General features: G+C 40.9%; 1 protein-coding gene across 1 annotated transcript in view; it reads right to left on the bottom strand.

Moving 5' to 3' along the window:
- The window catches only part of LOC124795436 (dynein regulatory complex subunit 4), a 136,288-nt gene that overhangs the window by 94,678 nt on the left and 24,941 nt on the right, over positions 1-16,669 (bottom strand). Inside the window, exons 3-4 of the mRNA XM_047259462.1 lie at positions 10,663-10,759; positions 9,825-10,063 (exon numbers count right to left, since the gene is read on the bottom strand). Coding sequence (XP_047115418.1) covers positions 9,825-10,063; positions 10,663-10,665 — 242 coding nt within the window. The 5' untranslated portion in view covers positions 10,666-10,759. The remainder of the gene's footprint in view (positions 1-9,824; positions 10,064-10,662; positions 10,760-16,669) is intronic.

The following is a 16,669-nucleotide window of genomic DNA, read 5'->3' as shown; positions in this document are numbered from 1 at the left end:
GTTACCCATCACCAGGGCACAGGGAAGGCCTTCAATGGAGAAGATCTGGGTGAGAGCGTGCACAGTAGACTGTGTTGACATGGCGTGAAATCTGATGATGTATGGAAACTGAGAGTATGTATCAGTGACAAGCAGCTGAAATTCATCCAAGAAGGGGTCTGTGAAATTCAGGTGGATTTTTTCCCATGGCTGCATGGGTGACAGCCATGGTGAGTAACATTGCCACAGAGTTGCCTGGTGACTTGAACCTTGGTTCACACAGCAATTAAGTGTTCAATTACCTGGCTGACCTGAGGACAACAGACACAGTGGTCAGCAAGCATCTTTGTCTGTGACACATCCGAATGGCTGTGATGCAAGAAATGAAGGATGTCCCACTGGAGGAAAGCTGGAATGACTACCACAGAATGGTATGTTCCATCATCAAAAAGATCACACCTTTGACAAGAGTCAGTCTGTGGTGCAGCAGAAAATAATTACAGATGGGGTCCGATGCTTGGGCTGTAGGTCATTTGGGCCATCCTTGCTGGGTATTCACTGCACCTGGCAGAGTAAAGGATCCATGCTGATAGCAAGAGTGATATTCGAGCTCATAACAGGACAGCTTTACTCTGCCTGCTGAGCTTCCCTGTCAAGGATTTCCTCTTGAATCTGGCATTGGGACCCACAGAAAGATTCAAAAGAGTGCCCACAATGGAGTGCTAAGCTGTTGGGTAGAAGTGAATCTCATAATGGGAATGGCTGAGGAACAGGGTCCATAGTTGTAGTCTGCAGGCCATCTTGTCTGATAGATGCAGTAGGGGTTAAACAGGAACACTAACAGCTTGTGATCTGTGACAAGGTGAAACTTCACACCATATAAAAATGCATGAAATTTCTTGATCGCATAAATGATAATGAGGACCTCCTTCTCGTCCAGGGAATAATTCTTCTACACTGTTTTGAGTGTCTTGGAGGTGAACACTACCAGATGCTTTGAACTGTCAGCACTGCAATGGGTCAGCACAGCTCCCAGCTCAAACTGGGATGCTTCTGTATCCTAAACAAGCTGCTTATCTGGCTGGAATGTGGCAAGACACAGGGCCAAACAACGATTGTTCTTCAAAGATGTACATGCTTCAGTATCCAAAACAAGCTGCGTATCTGGCTGGAACGTGGCAAGGCAAAGGGCTAAACAAAGATTGTCCTTCAAAGATATACATGCATGGCCACAAGCACTTGTCCAAATAAACAGCATACCCTCTTTTAGTGACCAATTAAGAGAACGTGCATTGGCAGCCGCTTGTGGGATGAATTTATGATGATAAACAATTTCGTCCAGGAAAGCCTGAATCTCTTCAGGTTAGAGGATAGAGGAAGAGCATCAATGACAGCAATGTGACTGGTCACTGGCTCATTTGCCCATGTATTCAAAAAAGTGCTAAAAGAAGAGTGATTGTTCAAGGTTACACTTGACACCCACATCCTGCAGAGTCTGAAATAGAAGCCGAAGGTCCCACAGATACTCCTTGGTGGAGGAGCCCATGATTATGCGAGGGTTGACTGAAAAGTAATGCCTCCACCTTGATAACTCTTCAACAGTTGGCAGCATTGATATGTGGCAGGTACTGGCTTGTTCTGTAGCCTCTTCTCTACAGCTCCTGTTTTTGGGAAGCCTTAGCATTGAACGGTTGTGTTGTTAAAGTGTAAAGTATGGAACCCTGCACAGACGGTCGGTCAATGCGATTTAAGCAATGTGCAGTCATTGAATTCTTGACAGCAGAAGGTGACACCCCAAAGGAGAATCATCAGAGAATGAAAGCAGTTTATGGTGATTGTGATGATGTGAGTACTGTGTGTCGTTGGGCAAGTAAATTTAAAGATGTTGAGGTGGGAACATCTGAGCTGCATGACAAACAAAGAGTTGAACATCCTGTGACAGTAACCACTGAGCTTCACAAGCAAAATGTTGACAGATTGACTCAGGACGATTGTCGTATCACTCAGAGAGAAACTGCAAGCACAAGAACATGTGGATCACATTATTGCTTTGCTTGGCTATCCGAAGATCTGTGCACGATGGGTACCCGGATGATGACTCCTGCAATGAAGGCGCACAGGCTTGAAATTTGCCAGGGACTCCTCTCACATTACGAGAAGGAAGACGCACAGTACACACATCAACACAATCACCATAAACTGCTTTCATTCTCTGATGAATCTTCTTTGAGGTGACACCTTCTGCTGTCAAGAATTCAAGGACTGCAAGTTGCTTAAATCGCATTGACCGACCGTCTGTTCAGGGCTTCATATTTTACACTGTAACAACACAACCATTCAATGCTAAGGCTTCCTGCCAACTGGAGCTGTAGAGAAGAGGCTACGGAACAAGCCAGTACCTGCTGCATACCAATGCTGCCAACTGCTGAAGAGTTATGAAGGTGGAGGCATGCCTTTTCAGTCAACCCTCATAATATCATCCAGACAGTTGAAATCACAAGGAACACATTGTACGAGTTGCTCCAAGAAACAATGAAAAGAGCTGGAACACTTGCTACCCTTTATACCTGTAGAGACAATAGGGGTGTTGATGACAAGTAAGTGCTAAGGTGCCTCATCAAGCAGGAGCTTCAGATATGCCCCCAATAGCTACAACTTTGAAAATATTGACCTTCTGCCTGTTTCATCACCAATTCCTCCAGACATGTGGTGGGGTATGTGTCTATCACAGCTTGTCTATTGACTGCCACCTTCAAATCACTGCAAAGTTGGAGCTCACCAGTTGGTTTCTTGATGATCACTAGCAAAAAGTCCACTGGGTGGATGAAATACGTTCAATACATCAAAAGCTTCCAGAATGAGATTTTCACTCTGCAGTGGAGTGTGCGCTGATATGAAACTTCCTGGCAGATTAAAACTGTGTGCCGGACCGAGACTCAAACTCGGGACATTTGCCTTTCGCGGGCAAGTGCTCTGCCAACTGATCCACCCAAGCATGACTCACATCCCGTCCTCACAGCTTTACTTCTGCCAGTACCTCGTCTCCTACATTCCAAACTTTTACAGAAGCTCTCCTGCGAACCTTGCAGAACTAGCACTCCTGAAAGAAAGGATATTGCAGAGACATGGCTTAGCCACAACCTAGGGGATGTTTCCAGAATGAGATTTTCACTCTGCAGTGGAGTGTGCGCTGACATGAAACTTCCTGGCAGATTAAAACTGTGTGCCGGACTGAGACTCGAGTTCTGTAAGATTCGCAGGAGAGCTTCTGTAAAAGTTTAGAATGTAGGAGACGAGGTACTGGCAGCTGTGAGGACGGGGCGTGAGCCATGCTTGGGTAGCTCAGCTGGTAGAGCACTTGCCCGCAAAAGGCAAAGGTCCTGAGTTCGAGTCTCGGTCCGGCACACAGTTTTAATCTTCCAGGAAGTTTCACCTCAAAAGCCTGATTGTGGAGCACCAGTGACACTGGAAAAAAAGATAAAAAAAGCAAAGAGGCTGTCCCCATCAGTTATAGGTGATATCAGCAGTAAAATAAAATACCTAGCATTACTGAAAAAAAGATTGAAAAAACCCTTTAAAGTTCATTAAGTTTCTGATATGGGACTTGGTAAAAATACGGTTAACCAAATTGGCAATAATGAATAGCACACTGTGAAAGCATCAAAGCTAAACAAGTTTTTCAGGAAAGCACTGTACACCACAACAAAAATTAATGGACAGATCACTGCCTTGTATATAATTTCTGCTGCAAATTGTCCAAGAATGGGGATCTGTTGGCTGTTGTAGCTTACAAGATAAATAGCAGGATCCAGGGGGTGCACCGAGGTGCAGGTACATATGAGAATTAATAAGAGGCACAACGGTGCCTTTACACTCTTGCAGCTGAAATAGCATCCTGTTAATACACACATTGATGAAAAACTTGTTAGAAACTGTTGCACGGCTGATAACATTAATGCTCATTGTTTGGAGGCTGAAGGTTACGGCACGAGTGGACAGTGACATGCCACTGCAATGTGTCCTGCCTTTCGATAGTGATGGCAGGCAGGTCAACACTTTGGTCAGTCAGGCCAGTCATGTTGAACAAAAAAGGCAGGGCATGAAGGAAGGGGCTTGCAGAAAACAACCCATCATGGATGTGTTTGTCTGGTGTATGGCTTAAGGGCACATTGTGTTGCCATGATTTATGCCTCCAAGGACTTGGTTGAACCCAAATGCCTGCCATTGGCCAAGTTGACAGCAGCCACAACCACCCACAAATCCAACTGGCAGCCTGACAATGATGAATTACAAACAAGTGAGCAATAGAAAGGACCTCTTCAAATGTGGAGGTCTTCAAATTGTAGTGTCCGTTGGTGGACTTCTTTACCTGGTACTAACCTAATGATAGCATTCCTGACTCCTTGTACTGAGAGCTAAGATAATGGCACCAAGTATGATACGATTGATGAGGTTGCTTCCTGCAGTGGTAAAACTTCACCCTCATGCAAATAAGATGAGTAGGCCAGTGATAATAAGACATCAATAAGAAACACATTTCATCAAATGAAAGGTAAGTATGTTCCTGAAGTGGAGCCAATTCCCCAACAACTGATACATTTGGGGTGTAATCCATGAAAAAAAAGACCCATAATGGTAGCAGCAGTGAAGGCAGTGAAGTGTTGGTATAAATACTTCTCGCATGCCTTTCAGTCTTCTGAAGATTCATTGTGGGTGAGGAAGGGAGGCAGATGGGCTAGCAGTTGCTGTGGCTTTGCCATCTGTTGTATCAACACACTGCCCAACATAGCTGTGTGTTCTTGCTGTTGCAAATACAAATTCTATTGGCTTTCCAACTGCTACTGTAGTAAACTTTGAAGCACAGCCTACAAGGATGTGTCAGTCATAACCCTCAAATTAGTGAACAACCCACATGGAAGTCCAACCACCCTCATCGCCACTTGTGTGTCAGTTCCAGACACAAATAAGAACACACACAAAGTTCTAACTATTTTAAAGTGAACACAGTTCTGATCTTCCATACAAGTCCAGGGTACAAGCCAGCCTGAGTCCCAGACACAAATCACAATTCATCGCAAAGAGTAGAGTCCAAGTTACTATGAGTAAGTACAATAATGAAATGAGAAAGAGTTATCTCCACTCTGGGGTTATATGAAGTCAGTCTGTTGATCGGCATGTTGAGGTAGTGCTGACTGTCAGTGGTATACAGGGGCCCAAATGCAGTGCTGTCTTCTGATACTTGATTGTGCCACCACCTGGTGGCCGGCCCCGCATTGCCGGACACTTTTGCGGGTGAGCTGAATAGCAACAGCTTGTGTTGGCACCTTGCAAAATGTGGTAGTCACAGCAGCATCACCAGTATGGGATTACCACACACCATTCGAATTTACACAATATCTTGTAACATATGCACATTTTTTGGTACAATGACCACAAAATGCACATATGCACATTTAAATTTTACGTAAAATTTTAAGATCCAGGTTTTAGAAACAAATTTACCTAAAACCTGTGATTTCACTCTGACATGAAGAAAATACCATACTTCAGCTTATATACGTAAATACAAATGTGAAACGCAAGGACCTGCATTTAACGTGAATTTGTGACAAATTCTACAGTAACATGCCAGAGATGTATACTACAGTGTCGGTTCATCACACTAAAAACAACAAAAATTGTGTAGTATAAGGGGATATCCAGAAGACATTTCAACTACTTTTCATGTACAAAGTACTTAGTGTCATCATCAAAAATGGGGATTCTGCACATAATGAGCTACTGACCATGTAGACTTTGTTTTTCCACTCATGTTATTTTTGTGAATTACACTGCTGTCCAATAAAGTTGCAACATCACAAAAGTGCCATGCACCAAATGTCAAATTGGCATGAGGTGTACTACAGGCTTAGATATGTAAATGCATACCTTTTCAGTGCCACTGCATACAATGCATAGAAGCAACAGTATCTACAATCTGTATGTGTGGAAAGCAAAGAGTTTCTAATTCAGAAATCACATTTGGATGTAATTTGTTTGTGAGTCATGTTACGCCCCTTGTAAGAACAGCATGTGTTGGAATTCAATACGAGCTGGATCATGACCTATCAAGACAACGTTTTATGGTTCAGAGATATTGCTGCTACATTAGTCACTATACCATGACTTTCAAGAGAAAATGGAATCAATGGTTTCAGAAGGGACATGTTCAACATCATGCAAAAAATGCCACCATGTACCTTGAGCCTGGAAATGGGCATGTTTGCAACAAGATAAGAAAAGTATTCATACAGATGTATGGATATGCAATGACATCTGGAGCACTACTGAATGTCAGCATAGGGACCAATGTTGCAGCCTTTCTTGATGTGGCAAAAAAGAGAGGCATGCCAACAGTGTTGCATCCAACTACAATGCTGGATACTGGAGTGGCAGTCCTCTTTTCAGACACATCTCAATTCTGTGTACAGCATAACAATGGACATATCCATATGTGGAGGATCCAAAGAGAACAGACATTGCCAGTTTGTATCTACATCTACGTCTATACTCTCAAACCAACGTGATGTGCATGACAGGGGGTAAGACCCATTGTACGAGTTATTAGGGTTTCTTTTCGTTCTACTCATGAATGTTGCGTGGGAAGAATTATTGTTTGAATGCATCTGTGTGCTGTAACTATTCTAATCTTCTCCTCAAGAGTGCTATGCAAGTGACACTTAAGGGGTTACAGTATATTCCTAGAGTAATTGTTTAGAGCCCACCAGTCCAGTTTCTTCAGCATCTCTGTGATACTTTCCAATGGATCAAATAAATCTGTGACCATTTGTGCTGCCCTTCTCTGTATGCATTCAATATCCCCTGTTAGTCCTATTTCATGTGAGTCCCACACACTTCAGCAATATTTTAGAACCCGTTGCATGAGTGATTTGTAAGCAATCTCCCTTGCAGATTGACTGCACTTCCTCAGTGTTCCACCAATAAAGCGAACTCTACCACCTGATTTACCCACAACTGAGCCTATGTGATCATTCCACTTCATATCCCTACAAAGTGATACACCCAGGTATTACTATGATTTGTCTGATTCCAACAGTGACACTCTGATATTATAGTCACAGGATACTATATTTGTTCATTGTGTGAAGTGCACAGTTTTCCAGTTTTGAACATTTAAAGCAAGTTGTCAATCTTTGGACCACTTTAAAATCTTATCAAGTTCCAACTGAATATTTATGCAAGTTCTTTCAGGCAGGACTTCATTATAGGTAACTCCATTGTCCACAAAAAACCTGAGGTTTCCATTAATATTTGATTGCAATACTGAATCATATGCTTTTGTAAAATCTATGTTAAAATTATGAACTGGTTTATTGCATTCCCATTTCTTTTCCAAAATTTGACACAAAGTGAATATTTGGTCTATAGTTGATATGTTCCTCCAAAAGCCAGCTTGGTAATCCCCCACAATTTCATCTGCATATGGTGTAAGCCTGCTTAGCAGAATATCCGAGAAAATTTTGGAACATACTGGTAATAGCGATATCCCTCTTTAATTACTACAATCCATTTTGTTGCCCTTCTTAAAAATTGGGATCAGAATTGACTCCTGCCACTCTTCAGGCATGCGTGGGGAAATTGGAGTCAGAAGAATTCGTAATAAAGAACGGACTTAAGCAGGGAGATGCTCTGTCTCTGCTACTTTTTAATTTAGTCCTAGAATATATTTTCCGAATGGCAGCAGATAATTCAGAATGTGTGGAGTTAAATGGAAATATTAAGATGTTAGGGTATGCAGATGATCTAAACATCATTAGCGATAGGAAACAATCTGTAACAGCAAATGCAAATGCGTTAATCAAGGCTAGTGAAGATGTAGGTCTAAGGATAAGTGAAGACAAAACTAAATACCTGGTTACTACTAGAATGCCAACAGCAGTAGATCAGGAAATGTTAAGAGTTGGAGACATGCAGTTTGAAAAAGTGAACACATTTAAGTATCTAGGCGTGGACATCACTTCGAGAAATGAGACTGAATCCGAACTGAAGAAGAGATTACAGGTGGGAAATGCATGCTACTTCTTACTGAATAGATTACTCTCATCACAGATATTGTCTAGGAATTTAAAGATTAGAATATACAAAACTATTATTCTACCAGTTAAGCTGTATGGGTGTGAGATTTGGTCTCTCACTGTGCAAAATGAAAAAGCCGTTTCAAGTATTTGAAAACAAAATTTTGAGGAAAATTTTCGGAGCAAAATGGGATGACATTAGCAGAGAGTGGCAAAAACTGCATAACAAAGAGGTTCACGAACTCTATTCAAGCCCTGACATAATCAGTATTATTAAATCACGTAGGCTACAATGGGCGGGTCACGTAGCTCGAATGGATGAGGGCAAGGCAGCACGCAGAGTACTGGTGGGGCACTTAGAGGGAAAACATCCTGTGGGGAGACCGAGGCATAGATGGGAGGACAATGTGAAGGCTGATTTGAGGAGCCTAGGTATTGAAGGTGAATGGAAGGAAATAGCCCAAGACAGGGACCAATGGTGAAAATACGTTGCTGAGGTAATGGACTCTTTGAGTCCGGTATGACCAGTGAGTGAGAGTTCTATTAATATTGTGTGCAAGGTCATGCTGTGTCCACCCTGGCAAAAAGTCCTCAATCCAGTCACAAATTTCACTTAACACCCCATATGATCATACTTTTCACAATAACTGTAGCTGTGGTACTCGGTCAAATGCTTTTCAGAAGTCAAGAAATACTGTGGCTACCCAACTACCTTGATCCAAAGCTGCCAGTATGTCATGTGGGAAAAGTGTGAATTGGGTTTCACATAATCAATGTTTTCAGAATCCATGCTGGTTGGCATGGAGGAGGTCACTCTGTTCAAGGTATTTCATTATGTTTCAGCTCAGAATATATTCTAAGATTCTATAAGAAGTTGATGTCATTGGTACTGGACAATAGTTTTGTGGGTCATTTCTACTGTGCTTCTTGTAAACAGGTGTGACCTGTGTGTGTGTGTGTGTGTGTGTGTGTGTGTGTACAGCTTGATGGAGTGGTTTGCCATTGGTTACATAACACAGTCTCCTCTTGTTCACGAAGCTGATAATTTGGACAGTACCCATTACATTTCTGACATGTTAAGGCCAGTGGCTGTGTCCTAGCTTCAAGGTCTCTACGGTGTTATCTTTTAACAATACAACACAAGACTATGTATCACCCATGATGTTGTACCCTACTTGGATACAGAAGGCATCTGAATTTTGCCCTGTCCAGCACGTTTTCCATATTTCTCATATACTGAACACATCTAGTCACGACTGCAGGTAGACTGGCATACCTACACTCACCAACCACTACAACTGATGGACTCTCATACTGAGTTGAAGCAACATGGATGTACCAATATCTGTTATACAAGTTCAGTTTGACTTGATATCCATCCCAGTTAGAACCCAGTCAGGTATGCAGATTTGCATACTTAACTTTTCACCCTCTATACTCCCAAATGATCTAAAAAGTTAATCACATGTGCTTCTTGTTATAATTTATATGGGCAATAAGTAAAATTTCATTATTTGCAATCCTTCCTTGTGAAATTTAATGACCAGAGATTTTTAATCCATATTTCAGGTCAGAGGCACATTCAAACAAATAATTATAGTAGACAACCTATATGACAAACTAAAATAGATAACATCTATCTAGAATAGTACACTATTGAGAGAGGATGGATAACAATTGATTACTTTGATACTGAAATCAAGTAAATATAAGTAATTGCACATAACAATAAGTGTCTGTGGAAGCTAGTTATCTTCAGTGCTTAGATACCTTAATTCTGCACGGGTTTCTTCCAACTGTTGACGAGTTATCTCCCAAAATGTCTGTAACTTATCACGTTCAAGCTGGAAATAATTTCTTTCTTCTCGCTCTCTGTCAATTTCTTCCTTCAGTCTCTGAGCAAATTCTTGTAGTTGTTCATGTGTCATCTCAGTTGTTGACACACCATCCACAATGTAACCTCCCCCATCTTTCTTGCCACCTTTACCTCCACCTTTCTTTTTTGGAGGCTAGAAGTAAAAAGAATTCACAACAAACAATCAGTGAGAAACACATTGTAAATAAATGTTGAGAGACACAAAATTATTCTATACACAAGATATTAGTCAATTTACAATAACAACAGAAATTCCTAGGTGGAGTAATATGTAAAATAAAGCAAAGGCAACCACTCACCTTATACCAAACTGAAATGTGGCAGTTAAAAACACTTGAAAGAAAACAGAATTCAAACTAGCTTTTGACCTTTTGGTATCTCTCTAGCAAAAATACACTTATTTACATACAAAACCACATATATGCACAAAGACGTACTCCCATAGCATTGGGTATGAGAATGTGTATTTTTCTGTGTGGTTGTGTATGTAAATGAGTGTATTTTTGCTAGAGAAAGAGGAAAAGCTCAAAAGATAGTGTGAATAATGTTTTCTTTCATGTGTTTCTATGCACCACACGAATTCACTATAGATGAGTGGCTACCTTTCCCTTATTTTACGTAATGCGCTAGTCAGAAATTAAACACTACAGTCAAGTAACAATAGAAACAAAGCATCCAATGGCATTCATTTCTGTATTTAAACATGACTTCATTACTTTTTTCAGAACTTACCATGTTTAGATCTTTTCAGATGCTGAGAAATGTTGGTGAATCAACTCTTCAGACTACATCTAAGTCTCTGCTGTTGTCAATTGTGCACGTTACATTACTGAAAATGAGAAAAATAATAGCTTTTTTTTACTTATTCATACATGCCTTCTTTATCAATTACTGATTAATAATATTGAATCATATATGATGTACAATAGTTAGAGTTTGATGATATGAAGTACAAGGTGTTAAAGTAGTATCTGAGCCGATATTTTTGCTAGCACTTAGAACATTATAACAATAAACAATATTTTTTATTTTTTGTGGTGTTTCAACGTACTAGAAAAAGAGATTCAGGACATTATTGAAAATGGTATACACTGTTATATGGCAACAGTCTTGCCACAGTGGATACACTCGTTCCTGTCATATCACCAAAGTGATGGCCGGCACTTGGATGGGTGACCATCTGGGCCGCCATGCGTTGTTGCCATTTTCCAGGGTGCACTCAGCCTCGTGATGCCAATTGAGGAGCTACTCAACTGAATAGTAGCGGCTCCAGTCATATAAAACCATCATAACAACTGGGACAGCAGTGTGCTGACCACACACCCTTCCTACTCGCACCCTCAGCTGAGAATGACACGGCAGTCGGATGGTCCCAATGGGCCATTTGTGGCCTGAAGACAGAGTGCTTTTATACACTGTTATTTGCATGGAATAGATTACAAAACAGTTTTTCTTTCCTCTGTCATTAAATAGTATTCAGTATGCGAATAGATGAAGGGTGTCCTAACTGACACTAATTTCAGTTTTTGCTACTTCTTTAGCAATTGATGTGGTTTACAGATTTCTTTCTCAATTTTGTCTTATCCTGCATACAGTAGGTGTAAGTCCCAAAAATATAACCTGTTACAATAATTTCAAACAACAAATGTCTCTCGTAGTTCAGAAAAAATTGTTATCTGAACTTCCAAACAAATCCAATAGTAATTGGTTTGCTTGGTTATCAGTGGGTAGTTTCAGTCTATAGTAAAATAATTTTCAAGTGCTAATAGGAGCTGAATGACAATCAGGGTACAATAATATGAAATCAAAGGTAATTGTAGAAGTAATTCACATACATAAAGTACAGCAAATGAGTGTTGTGTTATAAAATCTAATGTCACTGTGGCCATCTGCACAATTTAGTTGAGGCGTATCAGATTTTCCAAGTTGGAAGCAGCCAATGGGAGCATGGTCTGGAGTAGCCAGTGAAAAGTTCCCAACCATATGTTGCCTGTATGTATAAAGAGCCTTTAACTTACTTTCTGCATTTGCCACATATTAATTACTTAAAGTACTTTTGAACTTGCCTATTATGTTGAAATATGATTTTCATGATTTTGTCTGAAATATGAAATCTTGGTTTTGGCAACAAGACATGAAGCATGTTTTGAAAAGATTCATCCGATTACACATGACTAACTTCTATGTGGATGGCAACAGACTTTTTGCGTAAATTTTAACATATGCTTCGAAACTAAAAGTTTACCTTGGGACCAGCGTTAAGTCATCAGTAGTGGTCTTTCTGGTGTTGCTTGTTCATTATTCAATGTGTGTGTAGTCAAGTACATAGCAACAAAAGCTACTTCATGTTCTCACATTCAACAGCAGGAATTCAGTTATGACTGTGCAGCTTGATCTTTGCGAAGAGTGTGAACCACAATGATGGAACAGATGTAAGCAGCGTACAAATATTGCTTTGCACTACAGGCATCTAATATCAGCTGAGCTCAATTTCTTCTTCTTCTTCTCTCTCTTCTTCTTCTTCCTCCTCCTTCTTTTCTCTCTCTCTCTTTTTTTTGTACATTCCTCCCATTCCAGAAATGTTAAATGGATGGCACCATCATGCAGCAACAGCAGTGAAAGCAATATATCTAGGATTGCTCATGAAAGTAGGGGATGAGTATGACAACTGTCTGTACATTTGTTGTGTGCCCAGTGGAGGGCATATTGAATGTTTGTGACAGGTAAATGAAAAACTTGATCCTAAACATTACTGTCAAAACTATTCCAAAGTACTCAACAAAAACGGTTGAGAGGAACACAAACAACCTCCTGAAGAAAAGTTCTATGTCACAGGAGACCACCAAAATCTCAACTCTTATTGTACTGTTACATCTCATCTCACCTCACCTCACGCCCCCCCCCCCCCCCTCTCTCCTAGCTTCCGAAGATCCCACCAAGGAAGGAGTTTCTCTTTGTCCTATTACCAGTAACACTGGTGATCTGACATCCTGTGTAGCAAAATATTTTGTTACTTCCACTAGTAGGTCATTCTGTACATCCCATCAAGAACTTAGTGGATTTCTTATGTAAATTAGAAGGATTGAATATGAATGATATTAATAATTTATTAAGTTTTAATGTGGATTTTTACATAAGAATTGTTTATTGTCAAAGTGAACTGAGTATCAGCCACAAATTTCTTCTCAAGACATCATCTTTAGATATGTAGATGGTCTCAAACATGGTTGTAATTACTATGTCAGGAACCTTTCTTTCCTTCATCAGTATGCGTAAAGAGACATTGAATATTACAAAATTATATGCACATAAGTAGCAAAGATATTAGTGTGATGTGTATTTTTTCATCTATGGCCTTTTGTTGCTGACATTTGAGCACACCAAACAGTATTGTAGCATCTGATACATAGCAAGACAGTATTGTTATACGTAGAGCATGGCCTAATTTGTTACACTTGAGAACTCCACATACACGGTATTTGTACTTCTTATTCTGGACAAGTGTGAGTAGTAATCTAAAATCATCACATGACTCCAGATTAACTATGTGAGGAATCTGAACAGAAGGGAATTTGTTTATATTGTGGAGAAGCTTTTAGGCTAACTTTATCTCTCATTAACACTGAAAACATGGCCAGGAGTCACCATAATGGACTGAATATCTTTACAAAAAGACCTTTCAGCCTTCCTTGGACAGACATTCAGAAAAAAACAACAAAGAAGTCACAATAACCATTCACTATTGTATGAAAGAGAAGAGGATTCCATGCTTAACCTACAAAGCCAAAGGGTCAGCCTCTTGCTCCAACAAATTTAAATCACAAACAACTTTGTTGAGACACCCTTGAGATGAAAAGTTGCTTGTTTGATTCATAGTGGCCTTGAAATGTTGGTTGGTTGGGGCATTAAGGGGCTAAACAGTAAGGTCATCAGACCCTAGTCAAAAAGCAGTTTATCTGGAGCTAGTTATGTCCATCATAAATGTGATGAATGACGAAAGTATGTAGCAGTGGTAAAACTGAGGCACTGGAGGTAGTATGGGTGTCAGAGCTAAGAAATACATTATGAAAGAGTAAAAAGAATATGGACTGGGCCAGTTCATACGTCAGAGCAGACAAGGGATTTCCTAGGGCTCAACTGTAGCAAGAGACACCCCACCAGCTTCTGATCCCTTGCCAACTTTATTAAGGGACAAGACAGTTATAGAGTAAAGAAAGCCTTCTAGTCAGGAGATCCATAACAGTAAAAGTGGGAAAGCTAAAAACAAAGTGGAAATCAGTTGAACGGTCAATAAAAGAACGTGAGGGAAATAATTAACGCAGCAGGAGAGTGTTCCCACAATGTTTTGCACTCAACGAGAGCCATCTCTCTCCTAGGTGTCCCAAGCCCGATCTATTATAGTCAAAAGCATTAAATAGAGGAACAGCATCCACCATACTACCCCAAAAATAGTAAATAGGATGCAGCAGAAGAAAAAGCAAACTGCATCTAAAAGCAATTAAAACAGATTAAAAGAGGGAGGACAGAGACAGCTGGCATAAGAGATGGCATTGAGGGTACCCCAGTCCCTACAGGCTGTGGGAGAAGCTCCAACCTCAACTGCCCTGTCCTTGCACTGAAGATAGTTTAAAATATTATCTAAGAATGAAAACCACTTTCATGGAGAAAACAGAGAACCAGTTCAACTGTCCATGAGTCCTCCACCAATACTAACGCAAAAAATTTGGAGAACCATGCTTAGTGTGGAGGGCCAGAAGGAAAGGTCATTCCACTGGGATAAGAGCTACTGTCTGCTAGGATCTGCAACTGCAATGTGGAGGAGACTTGTTACATAAAATAAAACTATAGCTTAGTGTGGTACGGCCAATGTGGATGCAACATAGGATGGTGGATTCTTTCCAGGGGGAATGGGAGGAGAAGCACCATGTAGCAGTAGTCACCATGATAGTGCAGTGTTTATTAGAGGGATGGTAGTGTACCACATGTTGTTCCATCTCTGATTGAACCAATATCTTTTTTGCATCCACAAATCCATGACTGAGATCAGTAGAGCAAAAATGGTGCAGGTAATTGTTTCTCTAGCCAGATGGTTGACCAGTTCGTTACCTATGATACCAATATGACTTGGGACTCAAAGGCAGACAATTGAGCAGACGCTCTAACTATGGACAGAGAGAAGGTCATGAGTAGCAGATATCACAGAGTGACAAGAGTTACATCCATCAGTGGTCTGGGGACTGCTGATTGAGTCATTATAAATATTGTTTTTCAGGGGAAAAAAAGAAAGAAAGAAAGGAAAGAAAAGACATGAGCTCCTAAACTCCTTGTCAGGTCATGAAGGCCCTAAGGATGTTTACCACCTTCTGTGTCATCCTTTGTCTTGCAAAGCTGTCCCAGACATTATGCAGACTTTCCAGACTGTGGAGTCACTATCATTTGGTCAAGTAGCTCCACAATTTGCATCACAAGGTTGTTTGCACCACATACCGGTCCTCCCACCAAGGAAAAATCCTTGGCAGTAGAGGGACTCAAACCTGGGTCTTCCACATGGCAGCCATCTATGGTGACCACTCAGCTATGGAGACAGACTCGATAAAAAATAGGGCTCTGTTAATGACTGTCAGCTCCACCATAAAAACACTAAATGTTCCTAGCAACAAATGCTGTTCCTGACCAGCAGGAGATGTAAAAGTATATACATTGCCATCCATGGTTTTAGAGCCATCAGTGTAAATGACAATAGCATCCTGATACTACTGAAGAACTGAAAGGAATAGATGCTAAAAGATTATGAGGATGACAAAACTTTAGGAGTTTGAAATAGATAGATCAGTCCTAATTAGTGGCCTGGGTACTAACCAAGGGGGAAGGGCAGGGGAGGAACAGGGAAACATGGGGAGAACATTCTAAATAGGTCACAGGTCACGTGGAGGTCCCAGCAAAGGAACTTGAGCTGTATTCCAACAGGTAATCCCACCAAAGGGCTGGTGTCAGGGGATCAAATGTCCCTCGTATTCAAAAAGAAAGTGATACATAGATCACTAGCCTCTGACGCAATGAGGAGTGTGATATTCAGCACACATCCCTGTGGAACACCATTCCCTTAGATTCATGGAGAGATGAGTGATGTGCCAACTCTAACCTGGAGCAATCAGTGCAATAAGAACTAGCAAATGAAAATCAGTAGGAAGCCTCAAAATCCTGTCATGGAGGTAAGTAAGATGTGGCAGCAAAAAGTGGTGTTATTTGCCTTATGTAGGCAAGGAAAGTCTTAGCATTTAGAAAAAACGTGTCAAATTGCCATTTCTAACCAAATGAGATGGTCGGTTGTGGATCATTCCTCCCGTGAACCACACATTGCTTCTTACTGCTTTTAATTAGACAGTGCACCTTAGTGCAAAGTTGCTTAAAAGTGAGGAGGGTAGACAGTAAAAGATGTCACTTGATATGATGCAAGGCTCTTCAGCAATCCTGGATAATTGTTACAATGTTGTTGGTCCACCATGGCACTGGCCAGGTGTGCAGGGGGCCTGTAGAAGGGGGGACACCAACTCCAGTGGTGTGGGTCTCTTGCAATTTTGCCAATGTAATCTGACAGAGAGGGGGTGAAGGTGACCACAGGGGCATACAACTACCACTTGGCTCTTTGCAGTGCTTATTGTGGTAACTGGTCTGTCAGACAGAGGGAAGGAAGTGACAGGATCATAGGAAAATGGTCACTGCCACAAATATCAGTATG

Source organism: Schistocerca piceifrons, chromosome 4, assembly GCF_021461385.2.
Source record: "Schistocerca piceifrons isolate TAMUIC-IGC-003096 chromosome 4, iqSchPice1.1, whole genome shotgun sequence".
In the NCBI taxonomy this organism is placed as follows: domain Eukaryota; kingdom Metazoa; phylum Arthropoda; class Insecta; order Orthoptera; family Acrididae; genus Schistocerca; species Schistocerca piceifrons.
This window is presented reverse-complemented; position numbering and strand designations above follow the sequence as displayed.